The sequence below is a fragment of the Danio aesculapii genome, chromosome 13 (genome assembly GCF_903798145.1).
Source record: "Danio aesculapii chromosome 13, fDanAes4.1, whole genome shotgun sequence".
Classification (NCBI taxonomy): Eukaryota; Metazoa; Chordata; class Actinopteri; order Cypriniformes; family Danionidae; genus Danio; species Danio aesculapii.
The window spans coordinates 16,363,330-16,387,867 of record NC_079447.1 but is presented as its reverse complement, the minus strand read 5'-3'; the positions used below and the strand labels follow the sequence as shown (position 1 = coordinate 16,387,867).

Sequence of the window (24,538 nt, the reverse complement as noted above, 5' to 3'; positions counted from 1 at the left end):
TTGTTGGCTTTGATAAGTGAAAGGAGTCTTAGATCAAACTTTATATGCTATATCAGTCTGTCTGATTTAGTACTCCCATGCAGGAATCATGCTTTCTAACTCTCTCTCTTTTTATTATTAAGAGATTTTAAAAGGCCAGCTTTTCTTATCATCTCACACTCCCTATAAAGTTTTTTTCCCTGAGTTTTTAGCCTGTTTCAATTAGGAGAGCTTGAATTGTCTTGCAATTGGAGGGGTTTCAAGCATGAAGAATGCGCATATGTACACCAATGCATGTGATTATTTGATGTAGGTTTTTTCGAATGCAGACACAAGTCTCAGTTCCTGGGGTGATGTGGACTTTTATGTGTCCAATGTGAATAAATGGAACATTTAATTCTTGTGTAAGTTCAAAGAAACCTCAAGTTGGCAGGAGGACCTTATTAGGATGGAGAAAAGTTCTCCCAGGGCCCGTTTCTGAGTGCGTGTTGTGTAGGGGTTTCTTCGTCCTGTCCTTGGCCTTTTGTTCACTGGTATGCGTGTCTGGATTGAAGCCAATCAGAGCTTTACAAAAGTTGCTGTAGGAAAGTGCTAAATTTCCACTGGCTTCCAATGAAATCTCAGTTCAAACGTCTCTAACAGCAGTCGTACTTATAAAATAAATGTAATTATCATTATTAGTTTTTTTTAAATGCCTCAGTGTTTGGTTGCTTGTATGAATTTTATTTAGTGAACTACTGCATAAAGAATTGTTTGGTTATTTTGATGGATTTTTTACTCCTGTACTTACACCATCTATTGCACATGGATCGTATTTCAATGTGCTTTTTGTGTGTCAGAGTTTTTTCACCCTGCTAAAATGCCAGTTAAAGATTTTGTGACAATATAACAATGAAACAAAACATTAAAGACAAAATTATTAACCCTAATGTGATTATCCCAAGTGCTGTTTAACAGAGAGAATTTTTAAACATATTTTTAATTACTCATGTCCAGGCGACACAGTGTCTAAGTGGTTAGCACGGTTGCCTCACTGCAAGAAGGTCACTGGTTCAAGTCCCAGCTGGAAGCCTTTCTTTGTGAAGCTTTCCATGCAATAATTGGCAGTTCATTCCACTGTGGCGACCCCTGATTGAGCAGAGACTAAGCCAAATGAAAGTGAGTGAACTAATTTCCAAAAGCTAACCTCTTTTGTCATAGTCATGATGACAGTACATAATATTCTATTAGTTATTTTGCAAGATTCAGTTTTCAGTTTAAAGTGCAAACTATGTTAAAGAGCACCTATTTTTCCTCTTTTAAAAGATGTAAGATAACACTTTGGTGTCTCCAGAATGTGTCTGTAAAGTTTCAGCTCAAAATACCCATTAGATTATTTATTATATAATGTAGACTCTGCTCATTTTGGTGTCTGAGGGCAGTGTAGCTGTTTTTGTAGCATGTGGCTTTAAATCCAAATGAGCTGCTTCTCCCTGCCCATTGTTCACATGTGCGTGTCTGCTTCACATTCGTTACATTAGATAAACAGCAGTCAGTGACAGAGATAGACTCGGATGAAACTGAAATAAGGGCACTAGTCAGAAATACAAAGTTTAGTAGGGTGGAATTTATTCAGTTGAAATCAGAATTAAAATCAGAATTATTCGCCCCCCTTTGATTTTTTTATTTATTTTTTTACATTACCCAAATGATGGTTGACAGAGCAAGGAAATTTTCACAGTATGTCTGATAATATTTTTTCTTCTGGAGAAAGACTTATTTGTTTTATTTTGGCTGGAATAAAAGCAGTTTTAAATTTTTTAATAAACATTTTATGGTCAAAATTATTAGCCTCTTTAGGATATCTATTTTTTTGATTGTCTGCAGAACAAACCATCGATATACAATGATCTTTCTAATTACCCTAACCTTCCAAGTTAATATAATTAACCTAGTTAAGCCTTTAAATGTCACTTTAAGCTGTATAGAAGTGTCTAGAAAAATGTCTAGCAGAATATTATTTACTGTCATCATGGCAAAGATAAAATAAATCAGTGATTAGAAATTAGTTATTAAAAAGTATTATGTTTAGAAATGTGTTGAAAAAAAACTTGTCTCCGTTAAACAGAGATTGGGGGGAAAAATAAACAGGGGGGGGGGGGGTAATAATTCAGGGGGTTAATAATTTTGACTTCAACTGTATATGCGCATTCACTGACACTATGCAGCTGTGGTGATTATAGCGGTTAAGAATTAGATAGCAATTTTACTCTGTTTATTACAAACATATTCTGTTTTAAAAACGTTTCAAACTTATAAAATTAATTATCGAGGTGCAGCTGATCACAGAGAGTTGTAACATATGTTTTAATCCCAGTTTCTTTGCAAAAAATGGTCTGTGACACCTGTCAATCGATTCGGTGAGCGGGAAAACCACTGTCCTATGTCACGTTGCAATGGGCTTCAAAATCAGAGGGATTTGGATAATTTTTTTTTCAATGTCAGGAAATTAAAAAAGAGACTTGTTGTGTTTGTATCACTTTAATATGACAGTGAACACACCGTACGTACAGAAAGTTCTGTCCAAACAGTTCTGTCCAAACAGCTTACAAAAGATGATTTTCATCATAGGTGCCCTTTAATTAGGATACTATGCAAGTTAAATTAATTAGGCAAGTCATTGAACAACTGTGGTTTGCTCTGCAGCAAATTGGGTTAAAAAGATCTTTAGATGAGATATAGGCAGATGAAAAGGGAAACATCATCTTTTCTTTCATAATTGAAATTAAGTTTTAAACTCACAGTAGTCTTCAGAGGAGAGATAGCACGATTGTAGAAAAAATGTAACTCTTACATAAAATGTGGTGTTCTTGCTCCAGACTGGTGCTTATGTGAGATGTTAAAGTGTAGTTTATAAGATGTCTGAAAGCGTCAGTGAGGTCTACAACTGTGATTTCAAGGAAATGTTATAGAAATTCATATAATTTTTACAAGCCATGGAATGGAATTTATGTATCATCACAAATCATGGAACTGAAACAAGACTCCTATATTTTCCACTTGGAAATTTAAGGTTATTTCTTACAAAACATGAACTGAAGAAATAATTTTGAAGAAAAACAAAGAGTTTACTTATATGTGAATGAATATTTAATATTTTGTAAAAATATTAATAAAATTAAAATTAATTTAAATAAATAAAATAAAATTAGCCTTAAAAAAATAACAATTTGATCATATGTAGGAGAAAGTTAGATTTATTTCCTGTTTTTGGACAAATATTGTTCAACTTGAACTCAAAAGGCAAGGTTAAATGATTTGCCCAGTGCAGATGTTAAATTGAGGTTGGAATGTGCTGGGTTATTAAACACAATATTGCAGCTGCCGTCAGTTTCCTTTGGGTAAGAGAGAAAGCAGCTACTGCAATATCACTCTGTACATGAGTTTGGATGAAATAACATGTTAATACTTGTTAAGACCACACCAAGTTAATTGTTAACTGTTTGACATTTAAGCCTTGAAAATTATATAATTCTAGAAATAAAATATATTTTTTTATTGTTACTGTTGCTCAACTTTTTAATATTACTCATTCAGTAATTATAAACATCTGGTATATTTATAGAGTGACACAGACTTCCCACATTTCTGACCAATGAATATTTTGTAGCTTCCTGTCTGCTCTGCAGTTCTGTTAAAAATGTGAAAAAAGCCTTAAAGTGAGTTCTGTAAACTACTGCTCAACAGTTTGTGGTCAGTTTAAGTCGTTTGGTGCCAGAAAGGTTTAAAAATAAACTGATCAAAAGTGACAGGAAAGACTATAATGTGACAGAGTACTTCTATTTCAAATTGACACTTTCAGTTTACATTGGAATATTAAAGGGATAGTTCACATAAACATTTTTAATCTGTCATCATTTACTCGCTGAAATTTAAAGTATTTTTTTGAAAATGATAATTGGTCAAAGTGGCACGGTGGCTCGGCGGTTAACAAATCAAGAAGGACGCTGGTTTGATTCCCGGCTGGATGAGTTGTCATTTCTGTCGAGTTTGGATGTTCTCCCTGTGCAACAGTGAGTTTCCTCCGGGTGCTCCGCTTTCCCCCACAGTCCAAAGATACAGGAGACTTGAAGAAACTAAATTGGCCGTAGTGGATGAGTGTGTGTGAATGAGTGTGTATGGGTGTTTCCCAGAACTGGGTTGCGACCTGAAGGGGGGCACCTGTTGCATAAAACATATGCTGGAATAGTTGGTGGTTCATTCTGCTGTGGCGACCTCTGAAATGGAGACTAAGCCAAAAGATAACGAATGAAAGAATTAGTCAAAATAACAAATGTTTTATTATTTATTATTTCAATTTATTTGAAATAGAAACACTCTGTGAAATTATAGTCTTTGCTGTCACTTTTGATCAATTTAATTCAGACCTTCCTGGCACCAAATGCCTTAATCTGACCACTAATTGTTGAACAATAATATAGAGAACTCATTGTAAGGCGTTTGTCACATTTTTAACAGCACTGCAGCGCAGACCAAAAGGACAAAATATTCTGGAATTGGAAACGACTGCTCTAAATGACAATACATTTATTTAGAATTTAGAAACAAGAACGGACATTACATGAAAACATTTGACCAACCACAAGCTTTTGAATTGTACAGTGTAAAACAAAATCCGTAAAATGTACGGCTGAGAACTGGCAGCTGTGGTGGTCAGAATTTAATTGTTGTCTTCAGAAACATTTTTTTGTTGTGCTGGTTGAAAGTCTCTTCACATTCCAATAGTAATGATTAAAGTAAATGATCTAAATGTATTTATGTGTATTTTTATATTCTGATTAAGGAATAAGACTAAAAAATGTTCATCTAATTACAGTTTTTCGGGCCGATAATTCCCATATTTGTGATAAGTAGCCCAAACTGTCTGTCAACAAGTAGATTTGTACATCTGCGCACACGTTCACGCAGATCGGTAAAAACAAATGCTAAATCAAAACTTTTTTAAAATCTGGAATCAGTACTTAGTTTTGCACGCAGAGGAAGGATGACACCATGGCTGAAGTATTTCTATTAGACAGGTAATGTTATGTTTTAAAACTATTTTAGTCACGCAAAGCTGATGTAGATTGCGTTGTTTTACAAATGGGTTATATGCACGGAAGTGTTGTTCAGCCACTGAAAACTTCCGGCGAAAGATTGATGTGTTTTTTATTTTTTAAGGGACCTTTTACAGCATCGATAATATCAATTTTTATTTAGTTTAACATGAAAACATAAGTAAATAGCGCTATTTCGCCTAGCCTGTTTTTTAGTGAGGTTTTATATTCATAATGGTTTATTTTTGAACAATGACAGTCTGTGATGCGCACCCTATATTGTTTACCAAGCTACTCTGAATATTTAGTCTAAAATAGCATGTAAGTTTGGCTTAGTGATAAGTGTAATTTCTGCATGCCACAGGCCAACCACTAAGCATACAGTAGTCGCTTTAGGATGAAGTGTGCAAGAGAGTGAAACCAGCGATCCTTGCATGCATGAAATAAAGCACATTATGATTCAAGAGTGCACACTTAGATATTGCTTGATGTTATTAGTGGGTTTGGCATGCTGTCCTGGTAGAGAACCCTGAGCTCGGAGATAATTGAGCCCAGGGCTCCCGTCTGGTCGATAGAGCACGTAAGGGGAGTACGAGATCAGGTGGTTCTCGAGAGCGCCCCATGGTTAAGGAGGAAAGGGGAGAAGGGGTGGATGGGGGGGTTTCTTCAGAAAACGAAGATAAGAGAGTAATTTTTTTGGGTTAATCTGAGTTTGGGTTAATCTGATTGACTAACTAAAGATTGTAGACGAGAGACCAGCTGCAATCATATCACGTGCTCCTCTCGAAATTAGTTTGTAAAAACTTCACCAAGTTTTCTTGCTACACAACTGAAAACGTGCTAGATTTAGTTTTTCGTTTGGAATTGTAGTATTAAAAAGTACTATAATGTTTTCTAACTGGCAAATGACTTGATCTAGTGGGTTGTCTACTGTGTGCGTTGTTGATTTCAGGAGGCATAACTTTGGACAGCAGTGGAGGGACTGTGTATTAAAGATATTATGCTAACGGATAGTATTTTGGCAGATCACCTACTGCACCTTTAAGGAAACGTACTGTCATCCAGCTTACAGATATTTACTGTTTACTCATGTTTGCAGCAAAAAATTTCAATCCATCCATTTAATCCATGATCAATTTAAATCACCAACACTTTTTTTTACAGTTTAGTCACCTAGACTAATGCTGCTGTGTCTCTACGGTTAACTGGTTTGATTCTAATTGAGATATTGGAGTCAACCTGAATGGGTTGAACATGATTGTGAAATTGGTTATACTAATTACAGACTTAAATATTCTCTATCTCCCTTTTTGTGCCAGGCATTTCCATTTCTATCTAACACTAAATATTAGACTTTGCCTCCTGATTCCAGTAGTCGGTCACATGCTACTGCTGTGTTAATTGCTGCTGTTTTTATGCACGTGTTCTACTTACACAGTGTCCTCTGACATGTCTGCACTCATACGTAATGTGCAGCGTAATGTTTCCGGGTATATTCTTTATGGATGTGTGTTCTTCTTTCAGGCAGAACACAATGTTTCTGGAGTTGTCTCAGTAATAGCGTTGGCACAGTGATGTCTCTATCACCTTTACTCTTTGTGTTTACTGAGGCAGCAGGCCAGATCTCTGACCCAAGACCAACAGATGCCCTTTAGCCTAGAGAACAGGGAACTCTGGGTAATAAAGTCAAGTTTGTTGTTTTGAGTATAAAATGATTCATAGTTTTATTGAGAATTTTGAGACTTTAATTACTAGTTAAATATGTATGTTTTCAATTTCTCATATTTCATTTTGGTGTCTGTTTTCACTGTAAACAATATTCATAAATAAGCAGTTTTTCGTTTTTTTGTGATTTATGCTTTTTTGTGCTTTATAAATGCTTTTAAATTTAATTATGGGACATTTAATCTTTGCACCTACAACTTTTGATATTGACAAGTTTGAAAAAGTCATTTTTTTTTGGACATTTTTAATAGTTTGAGGTGATATGTTGTCTGTATTTGTGTTGTAAATTGTTGTACTAAACTGCCTGTACTTTTTCTGTTATTTTACAGACTTATTTCTCTCTATATATATTATTACTTATACAATATATTATTTCAAACTACTAAAATGTCTATAAAAGTCACTTTGTTAAACCGCAGAGTTGGATTTTTAACATCAAACGTAGACAAAGCAGAGATCAATGTCCTAATGCAATCCATATTCGTAAATAAACCAAAAACACATGTAAATCACAGAATGTGGAAACTGTTAATTAATGGAATTTTTTTTAGCGCTCATAAAATGAAATGAAAGAATATTTTCAGTGAATTCACATGCTTAAAATGCATGGAAAAAAGTACACTCATGCTGTATCTTTAATGAGGCATATAAAGGCATATAAAGACGAAATCATCATCGACAACCAGAAAGCACAAAAGCATCTCAAAATCCTTCTTTTTTTTGTAAGTAAGAGACTCCACATGTAAAAAGTTTTACACGTTTACCCTTTAAAAATGGATTTATTAGATTTTTGTACAATTATTTATTCATAAAAAGTAATTAAAATTACATTATTGAAGTAATGTTAAATTTAAACTACATTATTGATGCAGAAACTTGCACATTGGCGATTTATGTATGTACTGTATGTATGTATGCATATATATACAGTACGTACTGTAAGAGACTTTACATGTTCTTTCAAAGTCCATAATTTACTGCTTTTTAGCTTGGCTGCATTGTTAACAATTTCCCGTAGAATCTACAGTAACTTACTGGCAGCAGTTTGCCAGTAACTTACTGTAAATCAATAACAGCAAAAATACTGTATTTGCCTTGCTGTATATGTATTTACAGTATTGCATATCTTTACTATAAAATATGCAACAATTCACAGTGCAACTTTAAAATACAGTAACATACTGCATAACGGTCCTACAGTAAAATACAGTTCATATTGTAGTTAAATTGTGTCATTTACAAAAATCGTTGACAGTGTATTTACATCTTTGCATGTCGTTTTTCCTCCTGCTGTCCGTAGCAATGACATGAATTAACAAATATAAACTGCACCCAGTGGCCTCTTAAATAGGTACACCTGTTCAGCTGCTCACTAAAACAAAATATCTAATCAACCAATCACATGTCCGCGGCTCACTGCATTTAGGCATGCAGATGTAGTTAAGACGATCTGCTGAAGTTCAAACTGAGCATCAGAATGAGGAAGAAAGTGACTTTAAACGTGACATTTGTGTTGCCGCCAGATGTGCTGGTCTAAATGATTTCTTCTACTGTCGCATTTGTCAACACCTTGAAAGCACGGATCTATCCAGTCTTGTTTTAATGGTTCAGGTTCCTAGTGGTGTAATGGTGTGGAGGACATTTTCCTGGCTCCGTTTAAACACCATAGCTACATGGGTATTGTTGTTGACTATGCTCATGCCTTTATGACCACAGTTTCACTATTTTGTGATGGCTACTTAAAGCAACACGTCATGCCATGGTACTCAATTTAACTTAGTCTCGTATTGTGAACATGAGCACCTTTGGGATCTATTGCAACTGGAGATTGGCATCATGAACGTGCAGCTGACAAATCTGCAGCAGCTGTGTGATGCTATTAAGTCAATTTAACACAAATTTAATAACTGTTACACATGACAAAAGTGAATATAATTAGCAGTGTCATCATTTAATGCAGTAAATAGATAAACATTTCTTTGTCTTCCATGGATCACTTACAATGAACAGTGTTATTATTATTATTATTATTTATTTATTTATTTTTTTTTGAGCCAAATCATTAATAAATACATCAGGCCTAATTTTACACATGGCTATTTTAGTAAATGGCAAACATTTTTTTTTTTTATCCATATATTTCTGAAAACATAGGAACATGATACATTTTGTCACTGAAAACCATTTCCTCTTTTGTAACTTTTCAAAATATGATTATTTTAAATCATAAAGTCAATTCCACTGAAAAATTTAATTATATGAAATAGTCATCGATTGTGTGACTGAAGCCCCCTGTGAAGCCCCTGACGTGCACCTGTTAAGCTTTTGTGTCAGAACTTTTCACATATTTAACTTTTTTGGAACACAAGAAAATTGTTCCGTTTTGTTGTCATTTAGTGTGAAACTGCTATTTATTGAAAATGTCCAACAAGTACAACATATCATGAAGAAAAAATATTAATAATTTAATGTTAAATTAAATATCATTATATTGAAAGAGGTGTCCATCAATATAGATAAATCAGTCTTTTAGATAAATCACACTTTTTTTTCATAATTGTTGCTGTCACATCATAGGAGGTACAGTAAAAATGTAAAATAAATAAATAAATAAAAATCTGTGAAAGAGTTGATCAAGTTTGTGACTCCTTATATATTTTCAAACATCTTTAAACTACATAAATCTATTTTTTCTTCAACTATGGTGTTCAATCCATTTGTCAACTACCCATTTATATGTTTTACATATAAAATATTTGCCACAAAAAAATTCACTTATGAAGTCAAAGGGGATCCAAGCTGATCCTTGCAAAATATGCCTAATAAAGTGGCCACTTTTTTGAAGCCTCCTGGTTCTGGAGTTTTTGGAGCGGTCTCACACTTTTTTCAGTAACACTACATAAATTTGATATGCTGGCTTGCATTATTTTAATGATCCTCAAGCGTGGTCATGTACTAACAACTCTCTCTCTCTCTCTCTCTCTCTCTCTCTTACACACACACACACTGGCTTGCTGTTTACTTTGGCGCTCTTCATAATTCTCATAGACTGTTTGTTCATCTCTGGTTGCAGTGTTACTTAAAGCACGATGGACTCTGGACCTTTGTGACAAACTGATTAAAAAGAACTTTCTCCTCTGCATCTCTGACTGAATAAACAGATGAATTCGGTTCAGTGCCTGACCTGACGTGCCTCTACTGTACGCTCCATTAACTGGCATCTACAAACTATTGACTCCTCAGAGGTACAGAGCATTTTAAATGTTACAGAATGACCAACTCCTTTTAGTATCGGTGACTTTCATGAAATCACAGACATTTGTACTGGCATTTTTAGAGTGTTATCGGTAGAAAATTAAAGCCTTGATCACACAGATATTAGACTTTTTTAAAATAATTAATAATTACAAAATAGTTTTAATAATTACTTAAAAAATATTAAAGTTTTTTTTTTCAACGTTTAATAGATAGAACAGTGGAGATTATTGATTGCAAGTTATTGGGAGCAGAGAGAAAAGGAAAGGATAGGCAAAGGACCTTGAGCTGGGACTCGAACTCGGGTCACTGTGAGCATTTTGGTACTATGCTTCAAAGCACTTAACAACTGGGCTATTGGTGCCGACACAGATATTGTAATTTTAGAGTAGCACCTTTCAATATGTCAAATAACCGGTATGACATAAAAAACATCATCAGTATCTCCATTACAGCAGTTATCTTGTCTGTTTTGATGTGACGAGTCTCTGAAAGAGAGCAGTGTAACCTGCCATTGAGGCCTTTTTTTTACAGTACCATCACCAGCACCAGTCTCACTTTACGTCATGTGCTTCTGACAGATTTAGAAATAATTATATTCCAATATGCATCATGTTCCTCTGTGAGGTTTATCTTTTTGCCAGTCACTTTTTCAGTGAAAAGGAAGTGCATCTGCTAATGTGCTAAAGAAAGAGAAGGCGTACTAGTAATCTGTCTTTTTGAGTATACTGAATTGTCTTCATGTAATCCAACAAGATCTGGGGCTGGAAAAACCATGAACATCACAAATAGGTTTAGAAACCATTAAAGGAAATGCAGGCAACACAAATGTTACACTAGGAGGAAATGTGAAGTCTTGGGGAGTATGTGCATTTCCATTCAAACTACATTTTCTGAGAAATTAATATTACTTGAATTTTACGATTACAAATATTATTACACTACCTGGAAAAAGTCTTGTCACCAATCCAAGTTTTAGGAACCACAAATAATAACTTGACTTCTAGTTGATCATTTGGTATCAGAAGTGGCTTATATGAAAGGCAAAGGCCTCTAGATTACACTTATTTTCATTCATTCATTCATTCATTCAATTTCTTGTCGGCTTAGTCCCTTTATTAATCTGGGGTTGCCACAGCGGAATGAATCGCCAACTTATCCAGCATTTGTTTTACGTAGCGGATGCCCTCCAGCTGCAACCCATCTCTGGGAAACAACCACACACACTCATTCACACTCATACAGTACGGACAATTTAGCCTACCCAATTCACCTGTACCGCATGTCTTTGGACTGTGGGGGAAACCGGAGTACCCGGAGGATACTCATCCGAACGCAGGGAGAACATGCAAACTCCACACAGAAATGTCAACTGACCCAGCCGTGGCTCAAACCAGCGCCTACCTACTGCGCCACTGCGTCGCCTACGCTTATTTTAATGATTTAATTAGGACAGTAAGGTCTAACTTTGCTTAGACAAACGTTTTGTCACTTAACAGAAATAATATACGGTATAGAATATAAAGTCATGGTGCAGTGGAAACAGAATTAATATTGCGTATGACTCCCATAAGCTTGGAGGACTGCATCCATACATCTCTACAATGACTCAAATAACTTATTAATAAAGTCATCTGGAATGGCAAAGAAAAAGTTCTTGCAGGACTCTCAGAGTTCATCAAGATTCTTTGGATTCATCTTAAATGTCTCCTCCTCCATCTTACCCCAGACATGCTAAATAATGTTTATGTCTAGTGACTGGGCTGGCCAATCCTGGAGCACCTTGGCCTTTTTTGCTTGCAGGAATATTGATGTGGAGGCTGAAGTATGAGAAGGAGCGCTATTCTTCTAAAGAATTTGCCCTCTCCAGTGGTTTGTAATGTAATAGGCAGCACAAATGTCTTGCTACCTCAGGCTGTTGATGTTACCATCTACTATGCAGATCTCTTGCGTGCCCTTATACTGAATGTAACCTGAAACCATGATTTTTCCTTAACCAAACTTGACTGATTTCTGTGAGAATCTTGGGTCCATGTGGATTCCAGTAGGTCTTCTGTAGTATTTGTGCTGAATGGGATGCAGTTCAACAGATGATTCATCTGAAAAATCAACCTTTTGCCACTTTTCCAAATGATCAACTAGAAGTCAAGTTATTATTTGTTGCTCTTACAACTGGGATTAATGACAAGACTTTTGTCAGGTAGTGTAAAAATATAAATTTACTATATGAACATGTTAAAAAAAATGACAAAATAATTACAAAATGTTTTACTCAAATTGAAATAAAAACCGGAAACATGGACCTGAACAGAAATGCTTTTATAGAAAATCTATAATAATTACTCAATGATACTAAAATTGGACATATTTAACATAATTTAAAATAACTATTTTAAAATATTTTAAAGTGCAGATTAATCCAGTTTTGGCAGATCAGAATTTTTAGCACAGTCTTCATTGTCACATGATCCTTCAGAGATCGTTCAAACATTAAGAATGTTAAGCTCGAGCAGCACATAACATGTTATAAATATTAAAAACAGATGTGCCGCTTAATATTTTCTTTGGAAACCACGATACAGTACATTTATTCTAGGATAGTTTTATGACTAGAACGTTCCACAGAACAGGATTTATTTGAAAGATAATTTTTGTAACAATGTGAAAAAAAAAAATCTTAGTTTTGATAAGTATAATGTACTCTTTTTTTAATTTCTAGAAAAAAAAACAACAACAAATAGCAAAAGTCATACTGACCCCAAACCTTTGAACGTTAGTGTGTGTGCCTAACAGGCAGTGTTTTTCTTCCTCTGACACAGTTGGGCCTGAGATGCAGTAGTGTGTCAGGCCAGGGTCTCTCTTGTGTTCTCCAGCATGAGCTCCTCCCCTGGACCTGCCCCTGTCCTGGACTCCAGCAAGGCCGATCGAGGGGCCTCGCCTGCCCTCTTACCCCGGCTCTACGCTTCCCCGCTCAGCATGGACAACCAGACCGTCTGCATTCCTTCTCCATATGTGGAGGCCTGTCAAGATTACTCTCCACCGCACGGGGGAGAGTTCAACCACGGAGCCCTAACGCTCTACAGCCCCGTGTCCTCTGCAGTGCTCGGCTTCCCTCGTCCTCCTGTGTCCGAAAGCCTCGTCCCGCTCAGTCCCACAATCTTCTGGCCGCCTCACTCTCTGCACTGCCCGCCTCCGCTGGCCTACAGCGAAACACGTTCACACAGCGCCTGGGAGGAGGCCAAGACACACACACTCAGCCAGAGCAGGTGAGAATAACTTAGACTTTAAAAATAAGTCATCTTTTTAGTTCGGACTTATAAATAACTCAGACGTTCATATGAACTCAGACATTTATTATAACACCGACTTTCATTTAGTCTTCAGGTGGCAGCTGTCACATGTATCTTTTGGTTGCCATGGAAACAGTAACAGCCTTGTAATGACATAATGTTTTTTAACCTCTTAAAATGTTTTATTTTTGGTAGTTTTTTTGTAATCTTTAGGTGGTTGATTTCAGGGTGGAGAATAAAACATTAGGGGCCCCATCTCATACCCCCGGCACAATATGGCGCAAGATGTGTTTGGCATGATTTGTTGCTATTTTCAGACCACCACAACAGTAATTTTTACTTTTTGCGCCATGTTGTTCAAATAGAAAATCCATTTGCACCACTTTGTAGACTCATGGGTGTGTTGGTCTAAAAAGGAGGTGTGTTATGGCGCATTGTTGGCGTGTTGCTATTTTGAGAAACTAAAATAGACAGTGCCATTGACCAACTAAAAGCTGGTCCAGCGCAGAACACGCTAGTTAGACATTGTTACACATTGCTTAATACACACAGGATGTACAGCAATACGCAAATATTTTTACATATGAAAAAAATAAAAGGATTAAAATGTTACAAAATATATTATTTTCTACGTAAATATAAAAACCACTGTCTCCCTTATCTCTGAGGCTTTTTTCAATTTATTCTTGACAATTTGCATTTGTATAATTTTATTATTAGTAGTAGTAGTATTTATTATATGCATATTTATATTTGCGTTAATAATTTTTTTTTTTTAATTTGTCCACCTGTCTGCTTTTGGAGACGTATATGCCCCACCATATGGGGCATAAGAATAGGACGTGTGTTTGGATACACACTTAGACCACACTTCGTTATTATCTTCATTTGCTGGAAAATAGAACTGAATTTAGAAATAGTTTTGAAAGTACAAATATATGCACTTAACAAACTAAATTTAGTGGAGTGCGTAAAACACCCTTTCCTTATCCACAAAAGTAAAGGAGTAAAGTAAAGAGTAAAAGTAAAGTAAAGAGAAAGTAAAGTGGCTGATTGAATATCCTCGCGCTGCAGATGGTACTCATTACGAGAATAAGCACAACCCTATTAGACCATGTGCCAGGGCGCAGAGCGTATTTTTCCGTCCTTAAAATAGCAAAAGTTGATTCGGACACACTCTTAATGCTTTTGCGCCATGCACTTTAGACTTTGCACTTAGATCATTAAAATAGAGCCTTAGGAAGTCTCAGAATAAAAGTCTATTCAGAATTGCGGTCACGACTCTCAGATTTGGTCATATGTCTGATTTGATAGCATCACAGACAGCAGGGAAGAAATTATTTCCTTCCACTGTAAGTGTCTTGAACAAGTTTATATTTATAACAAAATATGTAATTTTTAGGCAGTTGTTTTTTTTGCGGTTGACGCAGATTTTCTTTCTGTACCAAAATAATAAAATATAATATAAGTATAATTAAATAAATAAATAATAATAATGATAAAGTTGTAAAACATAAAATGGTAAACACAAATTTAAGTCCACATGAAATCATAAGTTACATTGTTTATTTTTCTAGCGCACATTGTTGGTCTTTAGGTGAACAATTAATCTATGCAAGTTAAAAAACTGTTTGTTTTGGTAATCTTTGATCAAAATCTAAGTGTTTGTATCGACATTGCAATGGCAGTTCTTCTCTGATAAAATCAGTTTGACAGCTCAGACGAGATATATGCTTAGCCATGTTTCTATAACACTTAGTTCAATGCGATATAAAGACAAGCGGAGGAATGCAAAAATAAAACTCTGCCCCCTACTCAATATTCCGTTTCAGTTGAAAATACATCATCATACATGAATAAATGTCTGCAGCAACTTACATTGCATGCTGACTTTAAAATCAAACATTGAACTCTTTTGTTTACATTTAAGTAAGTATAACTTTGACTTTTCATTCAGTTTGTGGCCACATATTGTTTGTAACACTGTAAGCTATGACATCATCTTGCTTTTTACTACAAAGACGCCATTTTCGCATGTAAGAACCATAGTAAACAATGTAAACAACAGGTCTCCTGCAGAAACGGTGACATAAACAAACGAATAACCATCCATAATTCAACACGATAGTGTTGTTGAACTAAATGTGTTCGATGGGATGTTGTTCCGATGATTCTTACTTTTCAAAATAAACCGTGATGTACAGCAATAAATGCGTGTGTGTCTTGTTATCACGATGTTAAGTATATACTCCATATCTAAGCGTGTTCTGTACAACTTACACAAATTTAGCAAATACATTCTTTATAAGCCTCTCATTTAAAAACAACTGGCTACAATGGCTGCTTGAGGGTTGTAGTTTTAAACTGATGTACAGTTTGTCAAGATTACTTGTTTTTTGATGTAATCTATTTGTAAATACTGAAATGTTAAAAAAAACAGCGCCCCAGTGCGCCCACATCCAGATGCTGGGTAAGAGGTTAAATGATGTTTTGCATTTATTGTACATTAAATGAACCCCTAATAACATTCTTAAAGTAAGACCAACACCAACTTATATTTTCTTTATAAAATGGTTTAAAAGCTTCTTATCCTCTTTTACTTCATCTGTACCTTCATCATTTCTAGTTCTGTCCTTACTCATACAAAGCTGTTAGGACAGCAGCTGGAAGGTGACGATGGCTTGAATCCCTCCGCAAGCATTGCGGGTAAAGGAGACACTCACTTCTGTGCCGTGTGCCATGACTACGCTTCTGGGTATCACTATGGTGTCTGGTCATGTGAAGGGTGCAAGGCTTTCTTCAAGCGTAGCATTCAAGGTAATGCTCATGGTCAATGCATTTAACATGTAACAAATCAAATGCATGCTCTTCTCAAATCACATGGAAGTTTTCTGGCTTTTTGAAATTTCAGGTTTCAGTTGTTGTTGTTTTTTGTTGCTTGAATCTTTGGTAACACTTTATTTTGATAGTCCATTTGAGTATTAGTAGACTGTCTGCTTAATATCTGTTGATACTGCTGCTAAACAGACATTTAACTGACTAAAAGAAACCTTGCTAGTACTTGTCAACTTACACTAACCCTAACCCTAACCCCAACCTAACAATCTATTTAAAATCTAATGAGAATTAGTTGGATGTAGATGCAGTGTAACTTAAATTCAACAAACGGACCATCAAAATAAAGTGTGACCGAATCTCTAAATAATACTGTACTTGTTTTGCGTGCATGTATGTCAGGGTCAGTGCACCGTGTTCCTCATTAGACCTTAAAACAAGTTTGTTTTGACCTTTCAATCAATAGACACTACTTAAAAGGTCAGATGTATAAAACGGCATGCGATTGTCTCAGTCAAAACCACATAGTATTGAAGTCTTTTAAGGACACACAGTCTGTTACCTTACGCTTTATTCATTTGAGGCAGAAATGTAGTCCCTGATCAGTTTGGAGATGTTCCTACAATTATTACTTTGCTTAAAAGATCATTATAGAAGTACATTTACATTTACATTTAGTCATTTAGCAGACGCTTTTATCCAAAGCGACTTACAAATGAGGACAAGGAAGCAATTTACACAACTATAAGAGCAGCAGTGAACAAGCGCTATAGACAAGTTTCAGGTGTGTAAAAGTCTAAGAAGCAAAACATTAGTAGAAATTTTTTTTTTTTTTTTTTTTTTTTTTTTTTTTTTTTTTTATTATAGAGAGAGAGAGAAAGAGGGCTCAGTTAGTGGTATAGCCAGAGAGGCAATTGCAGATTAGGAGGAAAAGTGGAGACTAAACAGTTGCGTTTTTAGTCGTTTCTTGAAGACAGCAAGTGACTCTGCTGTTCTGATGTAGTTAGGGAGTTCATTCCACCAACTGGGCAGATTGAATGTGAGAGTTCGGGAAAGTGATTTCTTCCCTCTTTGGGATGGAACAACGAGGCGACGTTCATTCACAGAACGCAAGTTTCTGGAGGGCACATATATCTGCAGAAGTGAGAGCAGATACGAAGGAGCACAGCTAGAGGTCACTTTGTAAGCAAACATCAGAGCTTTGAATTTGATGCGGGCAGCAACTGGAAGCCAGTGCAAACGGGTGAGTAGCGGAGTGACATGTGCTCTTTTGGGTTCATCAAAGACCACTCGTGCTGCTGCGTTCTGAAGCAGCTGAAGAGGTTTGATAGAACTAGCTGGTAGCCCGGCTAGCAGAGAGTTGCAATAGTCCAGTTTGGAGAGGACAAGAGCTTGAACAATGAGTTGAGCTGTATGTTCAGATAGGAAGGGTCGGACCTTTCTGATGTTGTAGAGTGCGAATCTGCAAGATCGGGCAGTTTTAGAAATGTGGTCAGAGAAGTTCAGTTGGTCATCAATCGTAACTCCAAGGCTTTTTACCATTTTGGATGCAGTGATGGTTGCTCCATCCATCTGGATTGAAAAGTTATGGTGAAGAGTCGGGTTGGCAGAAACTTCAAGCATTTCCGTTTTCATGAGGTTAAGCTGGAGATGATGATCTTTCATCCAGAGTGAAATGTCTGACAGGCAGGCTGTAATGCGAGCTGGAACCGAGGGATCATCAGGGTGAAAAGAGAGGTATAGCTGGGTGTCATCAGCATAGCAATGGTAGGAAAAACCATGTTTCTGGATGACTGTTCCTAAAGATGCCGTGTAGATAGAGAAGAGAAGTGGTCCAAGCACAGAGCCCTGAGGTACCCCAGTGTATAGATGCTGTAGGTTGGACACCTCTCCCCTCCACGACACCCTGAATGATCTGTCCGAGAGGTAGGAACTGAACCATTGAATAACAGTGCCTGTGACGCCCAGTGACTCAAGCGTAGATAGCAGGATCTGGTGGTTTACAGTGTCAAAAGCAGCTGATAAATCCAGCAAGATGAGGACAGATGATTTCGAGTCTGCTTTAGCCAGTCTGAGGTCCTCCACGACCGAGAGCAGGGCAGTCTCAGTTGAGTGGCCTTTCTTATGAAGTATGTTTTATAAATGGTCACACTTTAAAATAGGGTTTCATTAGTTAATGTATTTACTAACATTATCTAATAATGAACAGCAGCATTTGCTAATCATAGTTCAACATTTACTAATTAATTATTAACATCCAAATTCATGCTTGTTAACATTAGTTACCGTGAGTTAACATGAACTAACAATGAACAACAGTATTTTCATTAATTAATGTTAACTAACATGAACAAATACTGTAATAAATGTATTGTTAATTGTTTGTTTGTTAGTAAATGCATTAACTAATACAACCTTATTGTAAAGTGTTACCGAAAATGTTTATTAAGAGGTTTAGTGATGTGTGCACTGTTTATAAATTGAGACCACTTGAAAATTATCACTTTTCCTGGATTTACCAATGTTTATTTGTTTTATTGCCTAATAGTTTGATAACTTTACTTCCAGATTCCAAATATTTTTTTTTTTACAAAGGTACAAAACTGTTCCTTAAGGAATATTATTTGTAACACCGTGCACCTTTTTTTCTGAGAATGTACAATTTGTAATATTACTGTTGATCATCAGCGATTAACACCTTAGACAGGTCTGTGCAATAAAGCTCAGTTTCTGGATTTTATATGGAGTATAACAGCAAATCAAAGTGTGTGTGAGAGTGTAAGAGGGACCTTTATGCACTTACTTTTGAAAGTAATGCGTCTGAAAAAAATCTAAATTTGCATCTCAGCTCTCAGAACTACATGGAGTAAACGAAAACAAAGACTGTATTTATGCACCATTAAATGTGGTTATAATGGAGGTCAATGGAGCAAACACAGACACCAACAGTAAATAGGGATAAAAAATGAAAATCTAACAATGCATCAAAGCCAATGTTGTTACTAATCGTTCACATATCCAAGATGTCCAAGAAAGGTTAAAAAATCCAGTCCACAACTACTTTTTATACTGATAATACGTCATATTGTGTGCTTTTCACCAAATCAGTGACATCATTTGTGAACTTGGCAATTAAAGAGTTAAAATCCTGTAATATTTTAAAACATTTAGTAGTTTTGATCAGGACTGAGGTTGAATAACAGATTTATGAAAAAAAATATTTATCTGATGCATTTTTATAGCAGTTTAATTCAGTGGATATTTTCATTCCTAACATAACAAAAGGGTAGTCCATTTAAACAGTGCACAAGGGTTAATTTGTTTAAAATCTGAGTTATTCCACCAAACATGGATTGAATTCTTTATTATGAAATACAAAATGTATAAGTCATTGGCATCTTTTTGTAATTTGGATCAATTGTCATTTTATGCTAAAATGCCCTAAATCACAACATTAAGTTTTCAATTAGGAAGAAAGTCATCAGTAGTTTACAGAATGATACAATTATTTATTTATTCAAACACAAAGTGTAATTATACATCATAAATATGGAAAACTGATCATTTTCTTGTGGTTTCATAGCTGTATGTGCACATAAAACTGCTTGACTGTAGAGTGCTGTGGATATTGTAATATGTTGCTTTAAGAAATCCCTTTCTAACTTGATTATTAGCATCATATTTCTAGAAGTACATCACATATACAAATATTTTTGTATAATTAAAAAGACAAATTTTAGACTTATGTAAACATCTCCTATATTAGTCAATATCTGATGTTAAATAGTTCTGACATATTGTACAATATAAATATTAGACAATAATCTGGGATGACATAAATTATCTGGATTCACAGTTCTAGAATTGTAATTTTAGGTATTGACTTTTTATCATCTTCAGGTCACAATGACTATATTTGTCCAGCCACCAACCAGTGCACTATTGACAAGAGCAGACGCAAGAGCTGTCAGGCCTGTCGACTCCGCAAGTGCTATGAAGTGGGCATGATGAAGTGTGGTATGCAGCCGCCTCTCCGCTTCTGTGTGTAGCCACGTATTGTATTTATATATAGAAACCTACATTACTGTATGCATATTTTTTTTTCACTTTTCACTGCAGGGGTATAGGGTATGTTTACTAATATGTATTAGTAAATGTTTACTAATAGTTACCACCATACTTCCCTAGTAGTTTGATTACCTTAAGAATAGCAAACATTTTTTTGCAATACAAGTTGTTTGAATATGCAAATGAGGGATTATTTGCTACTTTTTAAGCTCATAAATCTCAACACTGGATGATTTCAGATTCACATTTCCTGTTTTATTTCACAAATAATGATGTCAAGGGTTATTACAGAGGGGTTTTGGCAGTCTCTTTTTTATCAATATGCAATTCAGAAATGACTGCAAACAGATGTTATATAATAGGATATATTGAACATAAACCTTTGTTGAACCTTCACAAAACAGATAGAAATTAAACTTATATATTATTAAATAATATAATGTCAAAGTAATAGTTGTCTAGTCAGAATTGTAGTCACGACTCAAAAATTTGGTCAGAGGTCTGATTTGATAGGATCACAGACAGCAGGGAAGAAATGAAGATATGATAGCAGGGAAGAAATTGTAAGTGTCTTTAACAAGTGTATATTAATAACATTTTTTTTGTAATTTTTTTAGTAAAAGTAATTTGTACTTAAATTTAATTTTGTACTTATATTGTACTTACATTTTTAGTAAAATAATTTTTTAGACATTTGCTGTTGTTTTTTAATGATCATAATTATTATAAAAATAATGATAAAGTTTTACAATGATAAACAAAAATTTAAGTACACTTTGAAATCATATGTTACATTGTTTATTTTTCTAATGCACAATGTTGGTCCTAAGGTGAACAATTAATCCATGCAAGTTAAAAAAATTTGATCAAAATCTGTTTGAACTGTTTGTATGCACTTTGCAATGGCAGTTCTTCTCTGATGACATCAATTTTATGGCTCGGGTGAGATATATGCTTAGCCACGCCTCTATAACTTTTAGTTTGATGTGAGATAAAGACGAGAGGAGGAATGCAAAAAAATAAAATAAAAATAAAAAACACCCAATATAAATTAAACTTTGGATATATATGGTTTACTGTGGGAGAAGTTTGAGCTGGTAAAAATATGAATTGGTATTAAAATTTACATACAGGAAGTTTATGTAGGAAGAACAACAAAGTGAAATACACAAAATAAAAAAATTGTGTATTTTGGATTTTTTCTTTCGATTAGACTTATAAAACACACTTTTTTAAAACAACCCAAAAGCCCTAAATGTCAATATTGCCACCAGCTTCAAATGTTATCACTTGATTAAATGGACGTTACCAGTGGTTATCGGCTGATAGATATGGGCTAGTGGGGGTCTTCTGTGCCTACTAGTAGTCATCCATCCATACGGCTAATCAGCTATACTAACGGAGAAGACTCCAGATCTGTTTTTACATTATTGCGATGGGTTGGTTTAGGGTTGGGGTAGGGGTAGATGTTAATAAAATACAATTAATGGGACATTTAATAAATAATATAAATCTCATGGTTAATCAGCTATACTAATACAGAAGACTTCAAATACAGATTTGTTTTTACATTACTGTGATGGTTGGGTTTAGTGTTGGGGAAGGGTAGATGTTAATAAAAACAATTAATGGGAAATTTAATAATATTCTAAATGATTCTCGATAACTTCTGGTCGCAACCGTATGTGATCTTTAGCTGATTAACCATGTGAATGGATGATATCAGCCTTCTGAGTTCTGTAGTTAATTAGGTAACCTAGGCAGGTTAGGGTAATTAGCCAAGTAATTGTATAACGATTGTTTGTTCTGTAGACTTTAGAAAAAATATAGCTTAAAGGGACTATTAATATTGACCTTAAAATGTTTATGAAAAAAAAAACAGTTTTTATTCTAGCTGAAATAAAACAAATAAGACTTTTTCCAGGAAAAAAGTATTATTAGACATACTGGGAACATTTTCTTGCTCTGTTAAACATTATTTAGGAAATATTTAAAAAAGAACAAAAAAAATAAAAGGGGGGCTAATAATTCTGATTTCAACTGTACATATATGTAATTCTAATGGTTAAAATATATTTTGCACATATAACATATTTTATATATGCTAAATCCAAATATGAACTTGTATCTCATATATGCAATTTGCATACTGTATATTACCACAGATCTAATTTCTATAAGGGATTGTTTTTTTCTCCAGATATTTCAGTCATTTGACATGAGCCTTGTGTACACTATAAAAAGCAATTACATGACTTTTCTTTAAAACAATGAGTAAACACCACCATTAAATGATTAAGTAAATTAACTATGTGTATAATTATACAATTAAGTTAAGTAAACTTAATAGTTCTAAGTAGGAACAGAAATACTTTGCATTTTTTAAGTAAAATCAATTTGTCACTTTTAAGGCTATGGGTTTACTCACTTTTTTAAGTAATTGCTTTTTGCAGTGTCTCAAGAGATGTTATAATGAGTATGTTAATGTCTTAGACAGTATGTGTGCACTTTTGATGCGTTCTTGTCTGTGTGAACAGGTGTGAGGAGGGAGCGATGCAGTTATCGAGGTGCTCGACATCGTCGAAACCCCCAAATCAGAGACAGCTCTGGCGGGGCGGTAGGACTGAGAGGTCGATCCCAGCAGCATCTAGAGTTCCCCCTCAGTCCCTCTCAGCACCTCTTTCCTTCAGGGGGCAGGGCCGAGGGGCGGGGCCTGAACTATTCCCCTGAACAATTGGTCAGCTGTATTCTGGAGGCGGAGCCACCTCAAATTTACCTAAGAGAGCCGGTGAAAAAGCCATACACGGAGGCCAGCATGATGATGTCACTAACAAGCCTCGCTGACAAGGAGCTGGTGCTCATGATAAGTTGGGCGAAGAAGATACCAGGTGTGTATATGGCACGTCATGATTTTGCCAAGTATGATGCGATCTTGGATCAATATCTATGTTGATCCTGGAACATTTTTGTTCTAAAATGTAATCCATACCTAATCCTACCCCTAACCCAACCATAACTCAAAATTACTCCCAAAATTAGAGGGGAATAATAGTTTGTTTGTTTGTTTGTTTGCTTTATTTATAGAAAACATTTAAAAACAACAGATGTTGACCAAAGTGCTTTACAAAAAGACCAGCATACAAAATCTATACTTATATATATATATATATATATATATATATATATATATATATATATATATATATATATATATATATATATATATATATATATATATATATATATATATATATAAATAAGCAAAATAGATAAAAACAGATTAAAATTAATTATTTGCAATTAAAAAGCAAGAGACAGAAGGTGATTTTTTACATAAGACTTAAAAACACCAAGGGAAGAACATGACCTTATTTGTAAAGGCTGACCATTCCACAGACGGGGGGCTGTAGCAGAAAAAGCCCTGTCACCTCTTCATTTCAATCGTGTTTTGGGGACAACTAGCTGAAACTTGTTTTCCGACCTGATTGGCAACAATGAAGTATGCCAGTGAAGAAGCTCACTGATGTAAATAGGTGTCAGACCATTCAACTTTTAAAAACAAGTAGCAATAACTTATATTAAATCCTAAATTGGACCGGGAGCCAGTGAAGAGATTATAAAACTGGTGAAGATTATTAGAAAATTAGAAGATTAGAAAATTATTATGTCCCAGTTAAAAGACTAGCAGCTGCATTTTGAACCAGCTGCAGGCGTTCAATTGATGCCTGCGAAACTCCTGAATACAAAGAGTTACAGTAGTCCAATCTGGACATAATAAAAACATTGATGATGGTTTCCAACTCTTTTGAGGACAGAAAAAGCTTCAATTTGACAATGTTACTTAATAGAAACCACTTTTGATGACTGAATTTATTTGCTTGTCGAACTTTAACTCAGTGTCAAAATTAACTCCAAGATTTTTTGCGTGACTGTGGACCGCTTGAACGAACCTAATTGAGTAATTGTAGATTCACATAGTTGGATAACAATCATCTAGAAGTGCATAATAGTGATGTGCGGATCAATACCAAAATAGCGATATCTCTGATACCAGCTTTGGATGTTCTAGAATCGATTATCTTATCAAAATATCGATATTTCAGTAATTTGGAGCAAATATGTAGTTTATTGTAAATAAAAATACAGCGGAAAGTAACCACAATTACCCTAGTTTATCGGAATAATGCCAACTTTTTGTCGGAACTACTTGTTCTTCCGCCTGCCAAGTCATGTGCGTAATATGACACTGTACAACTGCAGAGCACGCTAGCTAGCCACTCAGTCCGCTGGCACATGTTGTTCAGTCATGCT

At 35.1% G+C, this 24,538-nt stretch overlaps 1 protein-coding gene across 2 annotated transcripts in view; it reads left to right on the top strand.

Annotated features, from left to right (window-relative positions):
• Window positions 1-12,908: 12,908 nt before the first annotated feature.
• The window catches only part of esr2b (estrogen receptor 2b), a 28,570-nt gene continuing 16,940 nt past the window's right edge, over window positions 12,909-24,538 (top strand). The window contains exons 1-4 of one of the 2 annotated variants that reach the window (XM_056471596.1): window positions 12,909-13,300; window positions 15,951-16,141; window positions 20,060-20,176; window positions 22,765-23,115. In XM_056471596.1, the coding sequence (XP_056327571.1) occupies window positions 12,909-13,300; window positions 15,951-16,141; window positions 20,060-20,176; window positions 22,765-23,115 (1,051 nt within the window). Of the gene's footprint in view, window positions 13,301-15,950; window positions 16,142-20,059; window positions 20,201-22,764; window positions 23,116-24,538 lie in introns of both variants that reach the window. The other variant, XM_056471595.1, reaches the window with a different exon arrangement.